This window comes from Tupaia chinensis, unplaced genomic scaffold (assembly GCF_000334495.1).
Source record: "Tupaia chinensis unplaced genomic scaffold, TupChi_1.0 Scaffold000539_1, whole genome shotgun sequence".
NCBI classification, from domain to species: Eukaryota; Metazoa; Chordata; class Mammalia; order Scandentia; family Tupaiidae; genus Tupaia; species Tupaia belangeri.
The window spans coordinates 990310-1013850 of record NW_006160052.1 but is presented as its reverse complement, the minus strand read 5'-3'; the positions used below and the strand labels follow the sequence as shown (position 1 = coordinate 1013850).

At 49.4% G+C, this 23541-nt stretch overlaps 1 protein-coding gene, 1 long non-coding RNA gene and 1 pseudogene across 5 annotated transcripts in view; 2 read left to right on the top strand and 1 right to left on the bottom strand.

The window, feature by feature from the left end:
• LOC114009455 (uncharacterized) overlaps positions 1-13247 on the bottom strand; it is a 27494-nt gene extending 14247 nt beyond the window's left edge. The window contains exons 1-2 of one of the 2 annotated variants that reach the window (XR_003550862.1): positions 13020-13247; positions 11754-11888 (exon numbers count right to left, since the gene is read on the bottom strand). This is a non-coding gene — a long non-coding RNA (uncharacterized LOC114009455). Of the gene's footprint in view, positions 1-11753; positions 12245-13019 lie in introns of those variants that run through there. The other variant, XR_003550861.1, reaches the window with a different exon arrangement.
• The window catches only part of BLNK (B cell linker), a 99222-nt gene that overhangs the window by 61796 nt on the left and 13885 nt on the right, over positions 1-23541 (top strand). For all 3 annotated transcript variants that reach the window (XM_006157327.3, XM_027775264.1, XM_027775263.1), the window contains 8 exons: positions 1005-1168; positions 4834-4915; positions 6989-7060; positions 9838-9910; positions 13374-13401; positions 14958-15000; positions 17674-17758; positions 18172-18203. In XM_006157327.3, coding sequence (XP_006157389.1) covers positions 1005-1168; positions 4834-4915; positions 6989-7060; positions 9838-9910; positions 13374-13401; positions 14958-15000; positions 17674-17758; positions 18172-18203 — 579 coding nt within the window. The remainder of the gene's footprint in view (positions 1-1004; positions 1169-4833; positions 4916-6988; positions 7061-9837; positions 9911-13373; positions 13402-14957; positions 15001-17673; positions 17759-18171; positions 18204-23541) is intronic.
• LOC102479760 (DNA damage-induced apoptosis suppressor protein pseudogene) lies at positions 18213-23338 on the top strand (annotated as a pseudogene).

Below are 23541 nucleotides of genomic sequence, written 5' to 3'. Positions count from 1 at the left end.
TGGGGTGTGTCGCGTGGTCCTATTTCTCCTCCTCCTCTTTTTTTTTTTTTTTTTTTTTTTAAAGAAACAGGTATTTGTTTATTTAGGTTTTTGCCATAGGACACTTGCACTCACCAGAGAAGAGAGAGGGAAAGTAAGAAATCATCCCTAGGTGGAGAGGGAGTGGCCACGCCACAATCCCTTCTCCAGTCCCCTCTCAGGATTGTGGGCACACGTGCACACGCCCCAGGCATGAGTTTTAGCCACCAGGTCGGACTCAAGCCATGGCTTACCACGTGGGAATCCAGTGCCTTAACCACCACGCCACTTGCTGTCCCCCCCCGAGAGATTTTCAAGCATGCCACACCACTTTCCTCCCAGAGGTTCACACACAGTAGGTCTGGGCATATTTCACAGCTCCCGGAAGTTCAGATGGGCAAGCAGGACTGAGGGTCACTGCCCGCAGGTCATGGAGCAAAGCGAGCCTCCCGGGAGAGCCCCTCCCTCGGCCAGGCTGCTCTGTGGGCAGAGCTGAGCAGGCAATACTCCTGAGCTTGTGGGTGTCCATCACCCCATCCCGCGTGGGCATCCGTCTCCCCGTCACCACGTGAGTGTCTGTCACCCCGTCCCGTGTGGGCCGCTGTCACCCTGTCCCCACGTGGGTATCCGTCCCCGCATGGGCGTCCATTTCCCCATCCCCACGTGGGCGTCTGTCACCCCGTCCGCACGTAGGTGTCCGTCTCTCCATCCCCGCGTGGGCACCCGTCTCCCCGTCCCTGCGTGGGCGTCCGTCTCCCCGTCCCGCCGTGGGGAACATGCCTGGGTGATGGCTTTCTTCTAATGATTATCATGCAAGTCAATCAATTGAAATTGCCTAACGTTTCATTCTAGTCCTTTGAGGGATGCCCCAGTTGGTCACTTCTGGGCAGGGCAATGCCAGAGGTTTTATACTTTAGATCCCAGTGGCTTTTGCCCCCGGCCTGGTCCAGGCCTCCTCTCTCATGCTTTTGTGTGTCCCTCTGCAGACAATCGATCGAGCCAGCGGCAGTCTCCACCCATCAGCAAGACGCTGCCCAGTAAGCCCAGCTGGCCTTCGGCGAAGGCCAGGCTCACGTCCACCCTGCCTGCCCCCGCTTCTCTGCAGAGACCTCAAGTCCCACCCAAACCCAGAGACCTGCTTGAGGATGAGGTAAAGTAAATCTGTCCCGAAGACTTCCCAGGATACAGAGGGGTGGGGAGAGTGGCCCCGCTGGCCTGTGACAGGCCTGCTCCTCGATTGTCCCCTGAATGCGCCCCTGTGACACTGAAAGGGCTTTGTCTTCTCTAGCAGTAGCCTCTGTGGCCTCCTCGGCTTACACATTTTCATGACGAGACGTGTGCGGTGGGTAGCCTGTCAGCACTGACCCGGGCCCACTCGTCCCCCGGTTTCCCGTGACTTCTCTCTCCTCCTGAAGGCGTTCTTTCCGTTTCTTCCCTCCTCCTTGCTTCTGCGCCCGTCCTGCCTCACTGTCTTGCCTCCTTTCTCTCCGCGTCTCCGTTTCCTGTCCCAGGTGCAGGGGAGCGTGGCGGAGCACACCGTGGAGACGCCTGCCCCCTTGGGTTTGCGCCCGTGCGCCCAGCCTGTCACAGCGATGGCTGATAAAGCTAAGGTGCCAGGGCTCCCACAGGAACCTGCTTTTTAAACAAGGACGAAGACACGTCCTCAAAACAGCCCCTAGGGCAGCCCTGGAATGCCGCAGTCTAAGAAGCAAAGTAACACAGGACGACTCTGGCCCACACCCCGCCCTAATTGTAGCGCAGCTTCTCTGCGAGGTAACTTGTTTCCTAGTGCCCACGGGCCATAGGCACGGCGACAGGTGTGCCTTTCAGTGGCCTTCATGCCACCCTATGCTCATAGCCAAGGAGGTGAGAAAGAGGACGCTTACACAGAGGCAGCCCCCAGGCCCACATTCCTGCGCGGGTCCTTCTCACTGTGGGCTTTGGGGACCACGGGCAGCCTTCCCAGGCCGCTGTCCATCTCTTCGGGTGACGTGATGTGGGTGACTTCATAGCACACACGAGCAGCTCTAGAAACCAGGCCTGACACACACAAGCGGCCTCATCTCTGTGGCTTCCTTTCCACCATGCGCTTGTTTCTCTGCTAAACCCAGTTTCCTGGGCTTTCCTGGAAACTGAAGACCTGACAACACCGTCAGCTGTGGCCTGAGAACAGTGACACCTCATGGTGACCCGAGGCGTGGCCGCGTGTCCCTGGCCTCTTTCCCCTTGCCGTCGTTCCCGGCGCCCACAGTGCGCACCCACAGCCTGGCCTGAGTCGTCCCCACTCCAGCTACCTGCCACCCCTGCAGGCACGTCCGTTGATGCCCCTGCTCCAGGGACAGTCTCAGTTGGATGTCGGCGGTCTTGGCGGGGGTGAGGGGTGGGGGAGGTGGTTTGTCAGTCCTCAGTCTGTCCATCAATCCTTCGGGATGGGATGGGGAGACCAGCTGTCAGGGTCGCCCTGGAAATCCTTTCAGCATTGGGCAGACCCGTAGGAAGATATAAATTCAGGCAGAATGTAAGTGGATCCCGTGGTCTCCGTAAGGCTCTCCGTATCCCGTGAATTCCTGAGTGTGGACCCCACTGAGGCGACCTGTGGGAGAGACTCGGCAGGTCTGCACCAGCAGGAGGCGGAGAAGTAGGGAGGAGGCCGTGTTCTGGAGTGGCAGATGGAGACTCGAGATAAGAAAGAGGGTTGTTTCTTTTCTTAAAAAAAAAAGGCAGGCCAACATGACATGTGGCCGAGCCATTAGACGGGAAGAGGAGTCAAGAGTAAGTGTACATAAAAACGTGACTGCGTCCAGGGCACGGCTAGACGGGGGCGGGCAGACAGGAGCCGGGCGTCTGTGCCGCTGTGATAAGAGGCCGACGCTGGGTGCCCGCACAGCGGAGTGCAGAGGCGAGGTGGGACACACCGAGTGTCACCTCATTAACCCCCAAGGACTCCAGAAGGTACATACTGTCATGCTCCCTGTTTTATAGATAAGGGAGCCAAGGGGCAAAGGGGCTGCAGGTCACAGAGGTACCAAAATGGTGGAGCTGGCATTTGGGCCCAGAGAACGAGATGCTGGGACACGGCGCTGCGCGGTGGCCCTGCGCGGTGGCCCTGCGCCACCTCTCCAGCATTCACCGTGGAGACCAGCTCTTCTCCCACCCCAAGGTGCCGAGCGCCACGTGGTTCCAGGGCATGGACGGTGCCCAAAGGAGACCTAGTATCTGCCCCTGTCGAGCTTCTGCCATGTGACCCTCTGTGACCCTTTGGTTAATCAGTTTCTCACAAACCCCTCCTCTGTATAATCAGCATAAATATGCTACCTTACAGGGTAAAAATTCAATAAGTAATGTAAATAAAACTTTTAAATGATCACGAGTTGCAATAAGGAAGAAACTAATGTGGGCATTTAATAGCTAACCAGAATGACTCTCGGAAATAGGAGGGGGATGGGAAAAGGAAAATAAAAGGAGTCTGTGGCTCTCTTAGTTCTCAAATCCATAGTCTAGGGCGAGGCGAACACGTAAACGCCAACGGTAGTGTTTTAATACTGGATCGTCTCAGCATTAGAACAGGTCCGAGATGATTTTTAAAGTGATCATCTGTGACTTTGTGTGACACCACTGCGATAAGGGAAGAGTGTCCAACCCTGGAGGTCATGTTAGGCTAAGCTGCCTCGCTTCCGGTGATCCTCGCTGACGTCACTCAGAGAGCAAGAAATGGACGTCTGCAGAAACTTCTACAGGATGGGCGTGGCCGCGTTGTCCATAACAATCAAAATGGAAACCGCCCAGGTATCCATCACCTGATGAACGCATCGACTAAACGTCTATCATAAGGTGGAATATTACCCGGCCATGAAGAATAGCCATGGTGGGAACCAGCAGTTGGCGTAATGGCTATGTCGCTGGACTCCCACGTAGTCGACCACGGTTCACGTCCCGGACCCTGTGGCTTAGAACTCACGTCGGGCGCGTGTGCGGGCGTGCCCACGATCCTGAGAGGAGAATGGAGGAGAAGGGATTGTGGCATGACCATCCCCCCCGGGGGGTGATTTCTCACTTTCTGTCTCTCTGTCTCTCTCTGTCTGTCTGGTGAGTGCACGTGCCCTATAGTGAAAACCTCTCCAAAAAAAAAAAAAGAATAGCCGTGGTGCGTACCACAACACGGAGGAGCCTGGGGACGGCGCGCCAAGTGAGAGGGCAGGGAAGCCTTCACGCCGTGTAATCCCATTATGTGCACTGTCCAGAGTGGGCAGAGCTGCAGAGGCAGGATAGATCAGTGGTTGGCCAGGCCAGCAGAGGGCTGATGGGCCATGATTAGTGGGTGCGAAATTTCCTTTTTGGAGTTGACGAAAATAGCCTACAATTAGATGATGATGTTTGCACAACTCTGAACATACTAAAAACCACCAAATGGTACTTCACATGGAATTTTACGGTATGAGAACTGTATCTCAATAAAGCTTTTTTTAAAAAAAAATTTGCTCTGGGAACCAGCAGTTAGTTTAATGGCTATGTCGCTGGACTCCCATGTAGTCAACCAAGGTTCGAGTCCCAGACCCGGTGGCTTAAAACTCATGTCAGGCACGTGTGCGTGCGTGCCCAAGATCCCGAGAGGAGAACGAAGGAGAAGGGATTGTGCCGTGACCATCCCCCCCGGAGGGTGCTTTCTCGCTTTCTGTCTCTCTGTCTCTCTCTGTCTGTCTGGCAAGCACATGTGCTCTATGGCAAAAACCTCTCCAAAAAAAAAAATTGCTCTGTCTTTTCCAGCAAACCAGGAGTGTACGGCATTCTCCTCATTCATGTCTGCCTTTCTTTTAGGCTGATTATGTAGTTCCTGTGGAAGATAATGATGAAAACTATATCCATCCCACAGAAAGCAGTCCACCCAAGTCTGAAAAAGGTAAAATAGTCTGTAGTTTTAAGTACCTGGCAACCTTTTTCCTTAATATTTACTTAATTTTATTTATTTTTTAAATAATTCTTTTGTTTACTCTATTTATTTATTTATTCATTTGTATATTTCAGTTTGACCAGAGAGGGATAGAATGAGAGAGAGAGAGAGAGAAAGTGAGCGAGCAAGCAAGCCACCAGGTCTGGAACTCCAACCGTAGTTGGCCATGTGGGGGTCCAGCACCTTTAACCACCACGCCACCTGCCGGCCCTAATTTTATTTATTAATTCAACCAGAGCAAGAGAGAGAGCGGGAAAAGTGAGAAATCAAGCCACCACGTCAGGGACTTGAACCACATTCAGCCATGTGGAAATCCAGCGCCCCAATCACCACGCCAGGCAACTTCTAGCAGTTAGTTGGGACATACAGAACTATTCAGTAGTCAGCACGTCGAAAACATAGAAAAGCAGTCTGTCAGAGCCCAGAAGTGGCAGCGGCCAGGCCTCTCTCCCGGCTGGTGGAGCGGAGGCCCGGTGAGCAAGCCGCCCCGTGTCTCCTGGCCCTCCCTGGCCCCTCCCTCCTCTGCCGTGATGTGATACTCCGTCTCCTAGGACCAAAACGCCCGGGTGATCATCCCCAGCTGCCCTCACTTAGAGCGGACTGCTCACCAAAACTAATGCAAAGTCACAAGCCACTGCGCGGGCCGTAGCAATGTCACACCGAGAAGTTTCTGTAGGAGGCTGAAAGAAATGAAAGACCCAGCCCCACGTGTCCCTGGGTTCTCTAAACTTACTAGCGTCTCTGGCCTGTGGAAAACATCTCATTAAGCACCCCTCACGGCATCCAACTACTTTCACAAGTGAGTGACTGGAAAAGCCAGAGCTGCACGCCCCGATCAGGTGCAGGCACAGGCACATTGCACGCCGACTCTGGCTGTAGTCACATGGGGGTCACAGTCCCATGGAAGGGGCGCCTCTTCAGGTAACATTGCGCACCTGCTAAAGCCGGCCCCCAGATGGCGGTGCCATGTTTACTCCGCCACCTTGCGGCAGCCTTCTTCGGTTCCCAAGTATCACCAATAGCTTTGAGATCCATGGTAATTCCCATGACCATGAAAGAATTCATCTATATTCCCTCCTCATCCCCCCCAAACCTCACAAAACCCAAGAGCAATTACGGGTGTTACATGTGGCAGGGGAGGTGGAGTACTGACTGGTTTGACCTGTCTACTATGGCCTTCAATATACTTCTGATAAAAATACGTAAATAGACAAAAACAAATGAACAAAAAACTTTTTCATCTCCAAGAGCTCCAGTTTGGCAAATGAAATGACAAGCTAGTATTCACTTTAACAAAATCCCTATTGGGACCATTAGTTGGTGTGGGGTTAAGGTGCTGGCCTCCCACATGGCCGACTGAGGTTCAAGTCCTACACCCGTCGGCTTGATAATTATGCCAGGTGCATGTGCATGCATGCCTAAAATCCTGAGAGGAGGAAGGAGAAGGAATTGGGGAGTGACTGTCCCCCTGGGGGTGATTTCTCTCTCTCTGTCTGTCTCTCTTTCTAGTAAGCACATAAGCCCTATGGCAGAAACCTTGGGGGGAGAGTCCTATTATAAAATAATTAGATTATTAATTTATCATAAACATGTCCGTTCTAAAGCTGTCTCTTCTGAGAAGGCTTTTTGAATGGTTTGTGTGTTTGATCAATGTGGCTCCCATTCTTTGTAAATTCTTTGGTCTGACCCACCATTTTTTTTTTTTTTGGGGAGAGATTTTCACTGTAGGGTGCGTGCGCTCGCCAGACAGAGAGAGACATAGAGACAGAAAGCGAGAAATCACCCCCCAGGGGGGATGGTCACGCCGCAATCCCTTCTCCATTCTCCTCTCGGGATCTTGGGCACGCACGCACACGCGCCTGGCGTGAGTTTTAAGCCACCAGGTCCGGGACACGAACCGCGGTCGACTACGTGGGAGTCCAGCGACATAGCCATTACGCTAACTGCTGGTTCCCCCATTTTTTCTTAAGTACGAACTCCCTTGTGGAACGTGTGTGCTCATTATGTATCTTTGTGTTTAAGCTCCCACGGTGAATAGATCGACCAAGCCCAACAACCCCTCCAAGCTGGCCTCTCCTCCAGGGACAACCTCAGGTACAGTGTTATGTGTGACTAAGTCTGGCTTAACCTATTCCAACTAGGATCAAATATGAAAAATCAGTTGTATTTCCAAATGCCTTAATGAGTGGGCATAAAAAGCCTGTCCTGTCCCCACCCTCACCCACTGTCTGGTGGCAGCTATCTTGGAGGGACCTTCATCCCCATGCCCTCCAACCTCTGCTAGATGAGTCCTGACTTCCACCTTCCTTGCTGGGACGTTGCTGGCTCCCCCGCCCCACCCCTCCCCTCCCCTGACTAAAGACGTTCCCAGGGTTCGGCCCTCAGCCCTCAGTTCTTCCTTGGTCTTGGTGGTTCAGGGATTAGACTCTGAGTCAAACGGTCCTGGGCTGGAACCCCAGGGCTCCCAGTCACCTTGGGCTTGGACTTGGCCATGACGCAGAATTCTGACACCGCGAATTACGGTACGATCGAGTCCTAACGTGGGAGGCTGGGGAGACTTCTGAACCACAGCCCTCTCTTTTACTATTGCCGTTGCTCTGTGGTACATCTCCCTCTGCCACATTCCCAGTTTCTGTCTGCGAATGTTCCTACCAAGAACTCAAGTTTTTGGGAGCCAGCAGGTGGCATGGTGGCTAAGGTATTGGACTCCCACATGGCCAACTACAGTTTGCGTCCTGGACCCGGTGTCTTGCTTTCCCACTTTCTCTTTCTCTCTCCGTCTCTGGTGAGCGCACATGCCCTACAGCAAATTTTAAAAAATAATTAATAATAATAAATAAAATTAAATAATTCTAAAGGAAAAAAAAAAGAACTCAGCTTTTCTAGAAAGTAGAGGTCCTGGCAGTGGGAGGAGGGCACTGGGCATGCCCCTGCTAGAGTCGTCCTGCGCGACCATGCCCCCGGCTGGCTTTGGCCCCGAGCAGCAGGAAGCAGGTCACTGGCCCGTGAAGAGAGGGGTCCTCTCCTCCCCGCCATGGGCAGCACGAAAGCATCCCTCTGCCTGCTTACCTCGCCTCACTAAGGGAGAAGCAGGGAGTAACCTGGCGCTGCAGATCCTACCCCAAAACAGACTGTTTCTCCCCTTTCCCCAAACCTTCCATCAAAATCTAGGAGTAGCCAGGGGTGTTCTTTTTTCTAAGGAGTGATTTAATTTTATTTATTATTATTATATTTTAATTTGCTATTGGGCACACATGCTCACCAGAGAGAGAGGGGGGGACCATGAGAAAGCAAGCTACCAGGTCCAGGACTTGAACTGCTGTCAGCCACGGGGAGTCCAGTGCCTTAACCACCATGCCACCTGCTAGCGCCAACCATGGTACTTTACCACTGTAGTGTCCGGTTTGTACACTAGCTACTTAAACACAGTGGGGCTCACACCACATAGTCAGAGGACATCTCCGTTTATCGTGAAGTGTAAAAATTCCAAATGTGTGGCCTCCTCCAAAATTCAAAAAAATCACCCCGGGGCAGGCCGTACAGGAGCCGGAGCTACACTGGAGGAGATGCTGCATGCATCCTGAGGTGCCCGGAGGGCCACTAAGGCCACGATGGGGAGTCGGCACTGCTGCTATTGCCCTTGTTCGCAAACTTGAAGGGAAAGTGGCCCCAGCAAGGACTGCGTGCAGGGCAGAGTTGGGCGGACTGAGGGAATGCCTGGGGGCTTCTTTCTAATCTGCACAATCTCTGCTTTTAACTCTTTGGGGGCCTTTTTTGTCTGGGGTTGGATGAGGGGTTGACGGGGTACACAGCCTTCCCTGTGGTCCACGCCAAGGCCTAGGCCGATGCCGTCGCCCCTCCCTGCCCCCCACACACCACTCGCCAGCCGCTCTGGTGACTGGCTGTCACTTCCACGTCCCTGTGTGCTCTGTCTCACCAACCGCAATGACCCCGCTGGGGCAGAGATCCAGCCACACTTACCAAGTGGCGTCTTTGAGTCCGGGGAGCCACAGACTTTAAATGTGTGGAGGTCCATAATAAACCTTTTATTCGGTTCAGTTTAATTCAGCAAATGGTCTCAGCAGTAACGGCCAAGCAGGAGTGCACCTGCCTGGGAGAGGCAGCAGGAGGGGCAGAGGGACGGCTCCAGCCTCCCCCTCCAGCCCTGCCTTACCCCAGCAGTAAAGATGGAGCCTGCCTGCCCCTCCCTCCCTCGCCATGACTGTCTGGCGTCTGTATTTGGGTAGGGAAGAGAAGCTTGGGTGCAGGAGACGCGACCTTCTGGGTCTTTCTTAGGAGTTCAGATGAGTTTGGGGTAGTGGCCTGACACTTGTCCCCAAAGCCTGGGCCCTCGGAGATGACGGGCGAGCAGCCCAGGTGTGAAGTTAGGTGCGTGCACTGTATCCACGTGGGTCTGAACAAGCAATGTCTACAGGTGTGGACCAGGAGGCGTGGGTTTGGCCTCTCTGTCTCGAGCCTCCTCTGGTGTGCCCAGGGAGCGTGGCACGCTCATGAGGTGCAAGGGCGAGCTCGTGGCCCTCTGTCAAAGAACGCTGAGGGGCTCTCACTGACCCCTCAGTCCTGAGGGCTCCTGGCCTTGTCCTACAGGGGAAAGGACAAGGAACTTCGGAAGCGTTAAGGTGGAGCCCCTACCCACTTTCTCGTTCTGAGCTCACGCGGACATTTTTTGAGCGTGCACCCCCTTTGCCCATAGGTTTTCCCAATATCTCCAGTGTAACTACCTATGTGAGCTGGCCTCAAAGCTACGCAAAACGTGCGTGCCTTTCTGAGCCTTCCAGGAAGGCCAGCGTCACTGTGGCCATCAGCCCAGGCTCAGGACTGGGGACTGACCCAGGAATGTGCTTGTGCAGGTCGGAACAGCGGGACCTGGGAGTCCAAGCCGCCGTCGTTGGCCGCCGCGCCATCCCCACTGCCAAGGGCCGGGTGAGTACCTGCTGCGGGGGTGGCCTCGTGAGGCCTGAGCAGACAGGTCGGAGAGGCTGCCCTGTGGACTCCGACTAGAAGTCCTCCCCTCCTCCCCCAGCGTGCCGCAAGTTGGACTGAGGCTTGGGTGGGGGGCTGCTGAGAACGGGAACTAGCGAGGAGTCTTTCCCCCGGAGTCTCGGTTAACTCTGGAGTCCGTGGACTTACAGCGTTCCACAAGGCGCACCTGCTTTCAGAAGCACCTGAATAATCTCGAGACCTCTAGCACAGCTGTCCCCAACCTTTACAGCATTACAGCACCAGGGGACAGTCTCATGGGAGACAGTTTTTCCCCGGAAGGCGGGGGGCCGGGGGTGGATGGTTTATGAAACATGTGACCTTGATCCCTCAAGGGTGCCTTTCACAGTAGGGGTAACACCCCGTGAGAATCTCATGCTGCTGCTGATCCGACAGGAGGCAGGGTGCAGGCCAGAATGGGGAGCAGCTATAAACACCTGAGGCTTCGCCCGCACGACTGCAGGCCGCTCACCAGCTGCACAGCCCTGTTCCCGACAGGCCCAGGGGCTGCGACCCTACTCTAGGGGCTTCATCTTTGCTTCCTACTCCTCAGCTTCTCCGTCCGGGAGCTGATGGTCTGGAACTGCACACACATGCCATTTGCAGCATGCAATGGGTGCTCAGAGCACCACTCTGGCCACGTAACTGTGATGTGCTATGGGGCAATCCCACGTGGGACGTTCGTGGTTCCAGTCTGGGGGCCCCCTGAGTGCACTGGCACGTGCTTGCTCATGTCCTGAGGCTGACTGAAGGCTGGGCATGGGCTGTGATGTCAAGATTCTATTGGGGATGCCGTTTCTCTGTCTCTCTCACTCACAGAAGAAATAAGTTGCAAAACCAAAAAGCAACACTGCTAACATTCCTTTAAAAAGAGTCCTAGAAAGAGTCCTTTCTTACCAAATTAAAAAGGACTTTGTAAACGGTCAGGTGAGTATTGTAATGTGTTCATATGAAAAACACTGGGACCAGCAGTTAGCGTAATCGCTATGTCGCTGAACTCCCATGTAGTCAACCGCAGTTCGAGTCCCGGACCCGGTGGCGTAAACTCACGCTGGGTGCATGTGTGTGTGTGCCCAAGATCCCTAGAGGAGAATGGAGGAGAAGGGATTGCGGTGTGGCCATCCCCCCGGGGGGTGATTTCTCACTTTCTATCTCTCTGTCTATCTCTGTCCCTTCTGGCGAGCGCATGCGCCCTATAGCAAAAAACCTCTTCAAAAGAAAAAAAAAAAAAAAAAGAAAGAAAAACAAAGAGTCCATAAAATTTTGTTGGCTCAATAAGTTATCTTAAAAGTGCACGTAAATATGTCTTAAACTGGCCTGCATGGTGACAGGCTCAATCTTGCCACTGTATATACCAGAGAAAGTCTTCATTTGGGGGATTTATTAACCAAAACTCTGCCTACTTCTCTCTTGGCCCCATTTAATCACTTCTTACCCTCTCTGAGCCACAACTTACTCATCTTTAAAAGCGTAATCATAGATGTTATGAATAACCATAACATCCATTTTTAAAGATCACTATAAGGGGGCTAGCAGGTGGTGTGGTGGTTAAGGTGCTGGACTCCCACATGGTCTACCAAGGTTCGAGTCCTAGACCTAGCAGCTTGCTTTTCCACTTCCTCTGTGTGTGTGTGTGTGTGTGTGTGTGTGTGTGTGTCTGTGTGTGTCTGTGTGTGTCTGTGTGTGCCTGGTAAGTACACAGGCCCTATAGAAAATGTAATAATAATAATAATGATAAAGAAAGTTAACTAACCGTAAGTGAAAGGTCACTGCAGGGTTTACCTACCTGTGAAGAGTCTAACTCAGTGCCGGGTCCTTACAAGCCCTCGGCAGTTGCTGGTACTCTTTCTCTGTACTTCAGCTCTTAGCCAAAGACAAAGGGTGCGACTGAGAGGGAGGAGAGGCGGAAAGTTAAGTCAGCCTAGAAGAGAAGCATAAACTTAGCGACATGAGGTCCCAGTCTCTGTCAGAACCAAGACACACTGGAATGTTCGTGCCGGCAAGCACCTTCAGGACCGCACGCCACGGCAGTTCTCGAGCTGGTTTGGGGCTTGGGCCTCTCTGTCTGAGTGAAAGCCTGTGCAGAAGTCGAGCAGAAAACGGTCCTCTAGAAACAGGCGGAGGCTCTCCTGGGGAGGTGCTGCCTCCAGCCTCCCTGCTGGGCTGCCGTCTCATGCTACCCTCCGATAGCCCTGGGTGCTGCTGGGGAAGGGGCGCTCCGCCATACACTTGGAAAACACGGGGTCTGGCTCTCATTTTATATAAGTTATCATTTTTATTGCATTTATTAATTAATGCAATAAATTATTAAATGCAATAAATTATTAATTATTTATTTATTAATTTATTAATTTACAGAGGGCACTTACGCTTTCCAGAAAAAGAAAGAGAGAACCCCCTCACTGAGCTGTGGTCGGGCCATAGCCCTTTGCCCTCCATTTCTCCTTCCTGTCAGGGTTACGGGCACGCACACACATGCACACGGCGTGTATTTCAAGCCACCAGGGCTGGGACTCAAATTGCAATTGGCCGTGTATAGCCTGGCTCTCTTAGCAAAGCTATGGGGCCGGCATGGCCATTGTTTGTTTGCTTTTTTTTAAAGATTTTTGCCATAGAGCATGTGCACTAGCCAGAGACAGACAGAGGGACAGTGAGAGGGAAAGTGAGAAGTCACCCCCTACGGGGGAATGGCCACACTGCAGTCCCTTCTCCTCCACTGTGCCCCTGGGATTTGGGGCACGCGCACACACGCGCCTGGTGTGAATCTTAAGCCACCAGAAATGGTACTGAAAAGGCAGCCTGCCCGGTGGGAGTCCAGCACCTTAACCACCTGCTGGTTCTGGCCTGGTTGTTTTTAGTTTACACATAACGGTGCGGTGCGTAGTGTGGTAGACGAGGAGGTTTTCCAAAGCACATCCGCCACCTGCACCGATGGGCTCTAGGCCGTCTCCCATGTCCCTCCGCACAGCTGTGCACGTTCAGGTCTGCCCTGCTGGTGGTTTCAAAGTTTATATCGAACTGTCCCCACCTGCCCTCTGCTGTGCTGTAGTACCTGGTCCTCATTTCACAGGTGTGGACACAAAACTCACACTTGCCTCACAGCCGTCCAGGGCCCCCGGTCACAAGTAATTAGCAGAATGGGAACAAGAGCTCAGTTCCGCGGGCCGCCTAGCAACGGGTGCGCCTGCTTATCCCCGCTAACCCCGCCCACCTGCCAGTGGGCTCCATCTGGACTTCGGAGGGCCACCACCAAATCCCACTTCCATCCGTCCCACCCTTCAGCGGTAGTCCTCCCACACTCGTCTCACTTTCATCATTCGGGTTTAAATTTGAGAGTAAAATGATAGATAGCTCCGCTGTATCTTCGCAGTGTTTTAACAAAGCTAATCTCTTTCTTATTCCCCAGGAAAAAAACAGCTACTCCACTGAAGACAGTAAGTTCATCTTGCATTTAAAAGGGCTTCATGTTTCCTGCAATGTTTGAAAGTGGAAAGTGCTTCCAGCAAGCCTAGCAATGGGAGACGGTCCCAGAGGAATTTAGAGTCTGCCTGCCTGACCTCTGGCTTTGCTGAGCCCCCTTCTTCTCCCCACCTCACCCCCCCCACCATCCCCCATCTCAGAGCTAACGGCAGACCACTGGGTGTGAGGCACACACAACTGGCTGTACTGATTCTAGCCAGAACCCAGTGAACCTGGGCCACCCGACTGTGCCAGGACTCCCACGGGACCTGGGGCCTACTCTGGAGCCTGACATTTCCAGACACTTAAACTTGAGGCCGTGAGACCAAAGCCAGAGGCCGAGGGCCACCACTCAAACTCTCTTGCCCAGCAGTTGCTGGGGGTCACGAAGTCCATCCCTTGATAGAGCAGGGAGGTCCCCACACCAAGATGATGTCACGTAATACAAATGTGTAGCTGGGCACCGTGCACTTTTAATTGTTGTTGCTGGGACTAGCTTGGCCTGAACACGTTTTTCTGAGTAGAGGAGGCTGTGGATTAGAAATAGACGCAATAGCAAACACACAAAGACACACAGGTATAGAAAAGCGAGGATGGGTGGGCACAGCTGCTCCGATGGAGAGGTTGTGACCACAACCAGCCTCAGGTTTATTCTTTTAAAGGACAGAAAATGGGGGAAGGGGAAAATGGGATGTAAAAGGAATGGGGCAGAAGGGATGGGATGCAAAGAGAATAAGGGAGGAGAAATTAGAATGTAAAGCCAGTTGTTTTGGGATGTAAATCCTTTTAAGATGTGAAAATGACTGGCACCATGTAATTTCTCTGATTTTTTTTTTTTTGGGGGGGGACAATCTGATAAACGCATGTGACTCCCTTTAGCCTGATACTGGGCACTATCGAGGTATTAGGTATCAACAACAACAGGGAGACAGCCACTGACAACAGGCAGATTCTGCTTTTGTGTGTAGATGCTTCTCACAGCCCTGCTAGAGTAGCTCACGGAAGCGCATATCTGCATGTGTCCACAGGCCACAGGTTTTCATCACGTGTTTTCGGACTGGCTGCTCTCCACATATCCCTGTTTTTCTTTTTCTAATTTGAGTCTGTTTTTCTTTTTCTAATTTGAGTGGGATGGCTGTAAAAATGACTGGCGCCATATAAATTCTCTAATTTGGGGGAAAACAATTTAATAAACGCATGTGACTTCCTTCAGCCCAATACTGGGCAGTATTAGAGTGCTGAATGTCAACAACAACAAAAAAACAACCACTGACAACAAACACTGCTTTCAGATGTAAGTACTTCTCAATAGCCCTACTAAAGTAGCTTACAAAAACGTGCTTCTACATGTGTCTACAGACCACACGTTTTAATCACATGCTTTCAAATGAACTGCTCTCCACAGATGTGATTGGAAGAATAGCCATGCGTCTAGGGAAAGGGCTTCAGAAATAGCTACTGTGATGCCGCTGCTCTGACCTTGACCTCCACACGCTAGCACAGTAAATAGCCTCCGTGTCTTTGTTTCTAGACCCCGGCTGCCTCCCAGCAGAACGCATCGAGTGTCTGTGAAGGTAACTGTCACTTGGAAGGGTGAGCATGTCCATCCGAATAGAGAATGTATCTAAACTCGTATACAAGTAGAGTTCTAAGTGTCTTTCATTACTTATAAGGCAAACGTCAGTATGAGACAGTTGGCATGCTGGGTGAGGCACCAGATTCCCAGATGGCCGACCACAAATTCCCAGACCCAGTGGCTTGAAAATCATGCCAGGCGTGGGTGCCCAAACTCCAGAGAGGAGAATGGAGGAGAAGGATTATGGCGTGGCCATCCCCCCTCCAGGGTGATTTCTTGCTTTCCATCTCTCTGTCTCTCTCCAACAAGCACATGTGCCCTATGGCAAAAATCTAAAAAGAAAAAAAAAAAAAAAAAGAAACAGTGCTCTAACAAAACAATTTTTCATTTCACAATGAGTAGTGGGTGGCGAGGCTAGCTCAGAACCTGAGCTTACCAGGTAAGGTCTGTGAAGTTGGCTACTTGTCAAAAATCTGCCTGCCTGCAGACAGGTGTGACATACTAGGACACAGTGCCGTGGCCCTACCTAAATGCAAAGGCTGATTTAGAACCATTCACATATCTTAGAATAGTTTAGTTAAGGTAATGAAATTTTTAAACATCTGTTTATTTGAACGTATGCTTTTGCTAAGCTTTCAAAATAATGTTTTCAAATGTCCCAAATAATGTTTCAGATTTTTAACCGTCTGTATTCTTAGGATATCCTTAAATGCCTTTCTTCTTTTTATTGTAACTCAAAACTTTATATATTTTTAGAGCTTTTCCATTTAAGAAAAAGTATTCATATTTGAAAAATATTGCAGGACAAAAAGGAAAGAAGTAACAACCATCTAATACAATGTCAACACTTGAAACTTTAAGGGTGCTGGACTCCGATGTGGCCAACCACAGTTCGAGTCCTGGACCTGGCAGCTTATTTTCTCACTTCTATTCTCTCTCTCTGGTGAACACATGTGCCCCATTGCAAAAAGTTTAAAATAATAATCATAGTAATAAATAAAATTAAATAAATAATTCTTAAGAAAAGAAGTTCAGGTCCACTCATCCAGTTCCACACTTGGAGATACCCCGTGTTACAACCCGAGCATGTGTTAGTGCGTGTCCTCTCACCTCGTGAGTTAGCTCAGCAGACCCACCCCAGGTGCGCTTTCTCTGACCTGGGTGTGGGTGAGCACTAAGCTCACTCCGTTAGGGTTTTCTTTCCATCTGATTCCTCACATCTTCCCCAGGCCATTTCTGAAGCATTGTTTCTTTCCTGCTGTCTTGCTTCCGTCTGCTTTTCCTCCATACTTGCATCTTCCTGTCCTCCCATTCCTTCCACCCTTGTGCTCACAGCAGGGGACACAGAGTGATGGGGGGGAAGGCTCAGGGCCGCAGAACCTCTGTGAGAAGGAAGCACGACCCTGTGCAAACTTGACGGATTCGGGAGCCTCCAAAAGCCAGGAGAGAGGGGGCTGCCGGCCCCTGCTACGAGTGTCTCCTCAGAGGGCTTCCTACACTGAGGCCCTTCCGTTACTCTCTTCCAGAGCAGAGGCAGTGGCCGTCCCAACTCAGATGTGGGAGGGAATTCTCACCTATGAGGGAGGCCTCGGAGTGGCAGGGGTTGGGACCCATGTGTTCACTGTTGCTCTCTCAAAAATGCAGTGTGAAGTCATGAGCCAAACATCTGCCATGGCAGCTCAGAGTAACTCGCAACAATTTGAAACACCATCTTCATAGGTTCAAGGCTTCCAAAACTTCAGTGAGCCATGAGAAACCTTGATGCCTGTCTTACACTTTATTTGAATCTTGGAATTCTTTGTTCCATTTGGGTTCCTCTAATTCTCAACCATTCTCCAAGCTGGAGACTCACCCATGGACAAATCTAGATTTTAACACATGTCCAGATCACATATAAGGGGGAATAAAGCATGAAGTTGGTGATAATATTTCTTTAGTTATTTTAGTTTGCCAGCAGGCACATGCACTCTCTCCTCGGAGTTTTGGACACACATACACATATGCCCAGCATGTTTCCCAAGCCACCGGGTCCGGGACTTGAACCATGCAATTGGCCATGTGGGATCCAGTTCATATAACCAACAGGCTGTGGCCGGCCTCGAGCACACTGATGAATGGCTCAACAGTGAGGGGGCCCATGGGCTCCGAGTAAATTCCTTGTACTGCAGGTTTATGCCCAGGTAGTAAAATGCTACTGAGCTTAGCTTTATTCTAGGGATAACCTTGACTTTGATCCGGTCGATTTCCAGAAAGAGTAGATGGCAGGAGCTGGTGGTTTACTCTTCCGGGTATCAAATGACTAGCGCATCTCACGACTAACCCAGACCCAGCAGGGCGCTGTGCCCGTGTGGAAGCTACAAGGAAAGCAGAGGGGATGAGTTTTCAGAAGGTGCCTAAAACTTGCTCATCTGGCTCCCCCTGTACTCATGCACTCGAGGGGTCCCCGGGTGCATGGCCAGGGGTGAGGACAGGCGTGGTGGGGTGTCCTGGCATAATCAGCACGAGCACAGCCTAAAGAGGGACAGGAGCACAGACCAGTGCGCAGTGACATCCTGGTGACAGACACCCCTTAGGAGACGTCTGACCAGATTCGGTTCTAAGCCGACGTTCCTGGGTTCGGGGATGGGATGACATTTACACTAATCCTAGTATCGTAACTGTCCTAATCCAGAAAAGCCGATACCCGCTGAACGCCACCGAGGGTCCAGTCACAGACAAGAAGCTGTGCAGTCATCAGTGCTCCCTCCTGCCCAGAAGTAAGAATTCTTTCTTTAAAAATACATTTTGTCTTGTTGCCACAGGGATAAGCACATGCATCACGTCATGCAGGGACTGGGGCTTGCAGTGCTTGGTAAAGACCCAGCGTTTCAATGCTTGGCAGTTACATTTGAAAAGATGCTCAGCACCCTCCAAGGAACTGGGTTGAATTGCAGGTTGATTATGGACGCAGCTAAAATCCAACACCTTAGTTAAGGCTCTTCTGTTTTAAGGGAACAGTCTTACTTTAAGGATCGGGTGCCTCTTCTTCCTTCAGGCATGTTTTATTGTCAGCCATGTTGACCCCTTCGTGACGAGCTTGTTCAAAGCAGCTGCAGTGTAAAAAGTCAGACTTACGCGTTTTCTTATATCATGCTTTGCCCTTTATTTGATATGAAATTCTTTCTTTCAGACAAATCCATCAAAAGCCCATACCTCTGCCAAGTAAGTACAGTGACGTCATGGAGAGGATGCCAGGTGGGGGTAAGGCTGGGTCTCGGTGTCTCACGGCTCTGCGTCCTCAGATAACACCGGCACTTCCAGCCGCGTGCTCTAAGAATCCTTTCTTACTGTTTCTTCATCTGTAAAATGGGGCCAAGAATATTCCATAGAGTTGTTTTGAGAGACAATTTTTACCTTTTGTTGTTGTTGTTGTTCTCCAAACAATTTAGCTCTTTCCAAAACAAGATTAAGTGAAATCATATACGAGAAGTACCCATCATAGCGCTTGGTACATAGAAGCATCTCAATTGACGTAGCTCTTTAAATTAAATCTAAAATGTTACCCATTATAATCGTCATAAATTGTATCTGCAACTTATGACCAATCTTCCACGTGCGGGAACTGTTCTAGGCCCAGGGTGAATAAAACAAGTAAAGATCCTATCCTCATGAAGCTTATATTCTAGTAAAGGAAACAGAAAGAAAAAGTGAACACATAACCTAACGCTAGGCAGATGCTAAAGGGCAAGGTGGTGGGGCCGGGTAGCAGATAGTGCCGGGGGCCGCGGAAGCTGCTCATGCAGATGGGACAGTCTGGGAGGGCCTCACCTGGAAAACAGCTCCTCCCACGGAGAGCCAGCGTGAGAGCAAAATGAGCGAACGTGTTGCAGACAGAACACGCCTTACACATGCTCAGGACCCAGAAACCACCAGCACCTGCGGGGTGCACCAGGGCGAGGCTGGCCACCCTCACCTTTGCAGACCCCACGTGGAGCGCCGTCCCTGGCTGCTGGAGCACAGCCCTCCTGGGGCCAGGTGGCCGCCCTCTCGGCACACCCAGGGCACTGGCATCTGAGGCAGAGTTACCCAACGCTGTTTCTCCTGCAGATGGCCCTGTCTTGATAAAGGACAGCTCTGGCTCCTCTGGTCAGAAACCGAGGGTCACGCTGACTCACACTTGCTTTCTTCATGCACCTTCCAGCTGGCCCTTCAAAGTCTATCAGAATCCAGACACTCACTTCTTTGTCGCTGTGATCTAAGCCACTAGCGTTTCCTCCAAGACACCAACCTGGCCTCCCCTGTCTAGCCTGGCCCTCTTCTTCTTCCAGCCCACAAGAGTGACCTCTTAAAAGACAGCAGAGCATGTTTTCCCTCTGTTCCAAACCCTGCAAAAGCTCCCCTTATCATGCTCCTTCACACCCCCGTCATGGCAAGGCTCCTCCGGGCACTATAAACCCGGCCCCCTTGTGCATCTCTTCACCTCGCCACTCCTCAGAGATGCTGGCCTGCACTCACTGCCCCTCTACGAGGAACCCTGTCCCGAGATGTCCACATGTCCCCTCCCCGCCTTCCGCAGACCTCACCTAGGAGCCCTGGGTGAGGCGCTCCTCACCTGCTTTTTCTCCATAGCATTTGTGCCTTTCTAACATTCTGTATATATTTATTGTCTTCATTGCCTGTCTCAGCGCACTGAAATTTAAGCTCCAGGAGGGAAGGCTGTGTCATGGTTTTGTTGACCACGCTACCCCCAAGGCCTTGATCCATGGGAGGCACACAAGAATGAATGAATGAATACAGCCGAGTGTCTTCCCACTTCCTGTGGATCGATGTTTAGGCTGTAAACTCCTTGAGAGAATTTAAGCCTTCAGACGACAATACTCAAACATTTCGGTCTGCCAACCACTGTAACACCTGTCTGTAATCAATGCAGACCGAAGAGCTTTGGTTTTCATGTTTCTTCCAGTTAATATTCTGTGTATTAAAACAGAGGGCTTGGGTCTCCTTCCTGAGGTCTTAGTGTGAACGTATGAATAGAAGAAGAAAATTTCTTTTTGCTTCAGTGCTTGGTCTCCAGAATTCAAGGTTTACATATCCATCATGTCAGAAGTGCTTCTCTCGGATAATCTTACTTCCCAAAAGGTATAATTGTCCAAAATGTGGCTCTACTGGTGAAGCTGAAAATGCCCGTTACAGATAGAAACTTTCCTTAAAAGTTGCAGAAACAAACAAATCGTTTGTCATAACTATATTTGGAAGTACCTTAGACACTTTTGGTCTTACTGCTACTGATTTGCACAGGTTCATTCAGGATCCTGATAAGATTTGGACAGTAACACAACTCAGGACCTACTAGTTAGAGCAGCTGAAACCTGCTTTGTTGGACAACGCTTTATTTTTGGAGTAACGAATTTTGAAAAACAATGCGTACAAGGTTCCGATTCTTGTAAGTGCTTACAGCAGTGCCCTGAGGGCAAAAGAGAAGTCAAAGCACTCGTGGCTTGCCAGATTGTTTTGCCAGATCCAGGTGTTGCAGGCTTCACTGTCATTGACTACTTCCGTCAGTTTTTGCAGACTTCCAATTTGAAGAAACTTCATTGTGGCTCCCAGGCACCGAATAGCCATATACTTGCTTTAGATCACTCAAATAGTGACCTTAGCAATATAGATTGTTCTGATAGTACGTCTTCTTTTTCCAAGTCTTGTGGCAGAGAAAATTTTTCAAGATTCTGGCAGCCCTCCCTTGAACTCATTTCCATTGTATCACAGCTAACAGATAAAGATGATTTGTTAACTTTAGACCAGAGCAAGACCATTAGCAGTCTTCACCAGAACAAAAAGTCCTATGCAGAACCCTCTGGTTCCAATAGCTGCCATGACCCCACTTTGGGTTCATGGAGCCTTGTTTCATATATGGATAAAAAGTGTGCCACAGAAAAGCTGGATGAACTTGGCTCACAAACTAATCAAATGAGTGCAGTTCACAGCAGTCGACATGAAATTAGAGCTACTGACTCCGATATATCCCCTTTGAAAACACGAGCGCCCTCGGAGTCAAGTAATACAAAATTCTTCAGCAGTGCAATAGAAATGAAAAACAGCTATTCCCAGCATGAGCTACCATGTTACCAGCATCCTAATATAGATACTTCCAGTAGCATTCAAGAGAAACATACATGGTGTCCACCTTCATCACTCAGACTTCTTGAAGGTGGAGTTGACAGTTCCCAGGATTGTGACCCTGAAATTTGGGATGATCTACCATTCTCTGAAAGCCTGAACAAGTTTCTGGCAGTTATTGAAAGTGAGATTGCTGTAACTCAGACAGATGCCAGTAGTAGGGAACATCATGTAGATAATGACCTCGATAAACTTCATACAGACTGTAGCAGGTTGTCTATGACTCCCCAGAGAACCGCTGGAGCCATGTGTACACCACCTGTAGCTAAGAGATCATCACAGGCAACAGTCAAAGCAAGCTCTAGCAAAGATAACTTCCTTTCCAACTGTAAAGCAAATCCAGGGCCTAGTATTCAACATAAATCACAATCAGATAACACTTCAGAGGCTGTCTCTATAAGTAGTAATAGAGGAGATATTTTAGAATGTTTTCAGCCAAACACTTACCTGTCACCTCTGTTTTCATCTTCGAAAAATTTCAAAACAACAGTTACTCTTAAGGAGACTATCAAAATTCCACCACATACGAATGAAATTTCACTTAAGCCCAGTGCTTCAGAGAGAGACCATTCTTATTTCAATTTGAAATATTTTAATGGGCATGGAGAAAAATCACTTCCAAAAATGAATGAAGAGTTGAGAATTTTGTGTTCTAGGAAGTATAGTGATTTTTCTGATCTTTGCACATTAGAGAACAAGCAATATTATAGGTGGCCAAAGAATCAAGGTGAGAGTTTTACAATTTGCAAGAAGCTTACATATCCTTTAGAAACTGTTGGCAGTAGCCCGGATGGAAGTACAGATGCATTGAAAAAAATGCCTCATAGACATTTCACTAATAACCTACCACACAGGTATTCTACTGGTCATGAAGGTAGCTACAATGCTTCTGTTGATCTCTTTGATGATATTGCTAAAGAAATGGACATCACAACAGAAATTACCAAAAAAATCACAGGATATTCTGTTACACCAGGAACATCTTTTGCTGAAAAAAGTTACCCTGAAGAGTCTGATTTTTCATTCAGATCACTTTTTGAAAACTCCAGCCAGTCTTCACAGAAATTATCATTGCACAGCGTATCTGCCTCTAGGTATCCAAGAACATGTTCTCCTCCACCCCATTTTCAGTCAGATTCAGAATATGATTTTGAAGATAGTCAAGACTTTGTCCCATGTTCACGGTCAACTCCAGTTACAGGATTTCACCAGACGAGAATTCCTGGGATAAACAGAGCTTTCGAGAAATTATCTTCCTTTCTTTCAGATCTTGATGATAACGATAAAAAAGGAAGGATTTCCCCTGAAAATGGCAAACAGCAGTCTACCCCAAGCTTCCCAAAATATGTAAAAACACCCAGCGAGAAATCCAGAAGCCCTATTATATATGGTATTACACAGTCAGAGGTTTTCAACCACCATCCTGTTGCTGAGTGCTTTGAAACTGATGATGAATGGGTCCCTCCTACAACAAAAAAAAAAAGTATTTCTTTCAGATAAGCTTGGATTCCAAGTCATGGGTCTAAGGAAGTGCCTTGCTGCCCACAATTCTGATCAAGAAGAGTTACCAAGAAAGAAACTGAAACATGTCAAGCAAGGAACTGATGCTGATAAATGTTTAATTAAGAAGGGATTCAAGAATATCTTTACAACCATAGTTACAAAGCAGAAAACTCCTAAGTAGAACTATAAAAGTTCAGGCTGCATTTCCAAACAGTCAGTTTGTGGATTGGATGCTTGTTCAGAAGTCAAATCTTGTCTTCCATTTTCTGAAAATTGCCCACCTTCAGTTCCTGAAACTGAAACTGCTTGGTCACCTGAATTATTTTCATAAAAAGTCGCCTAAGCTTTTAAAGGCAAAACTGATTAGAAATTTCTACCTCGAGTGGCATAGACAGCATTCTTTCCCTTTTGAATACTTAAAGAGAAACAAATAGAAAAAAGGGCCATAGTAAGTGCTGTTGTGCCTTTTGAAATTTTATAAAGCCATTTTCCCCAGAGTTTTGTCCACAGTCGTATAATTCAGATAATTGAGCACTTTATCTTATATTGTTGATCATATTCTAATAATATTGTTAATGTTGCTTTGAAAAAGTATTTGCTAAAATTTCATGCATATCCAGAAATAAAACCTTTGCAAACTAAAAAAAAAGAATTAAAACAGACACTAAACTGTATTTATTAATCTATTTAAAATACTATTAAATTAATTACATATTAAATAAGTTTTTTTCCAAGCAAGAAAGTTTTTTTTGCTTACCAGAGAGACAGAAAGTGAGAAATCACTCCCCAGGGAGGATGACCACACCACAATCCTTTCTCTAATATTTTTCTCTCGGGATCTTGGGCGGGCACGCACACACATCCAGTGTGAGTTTCAAGT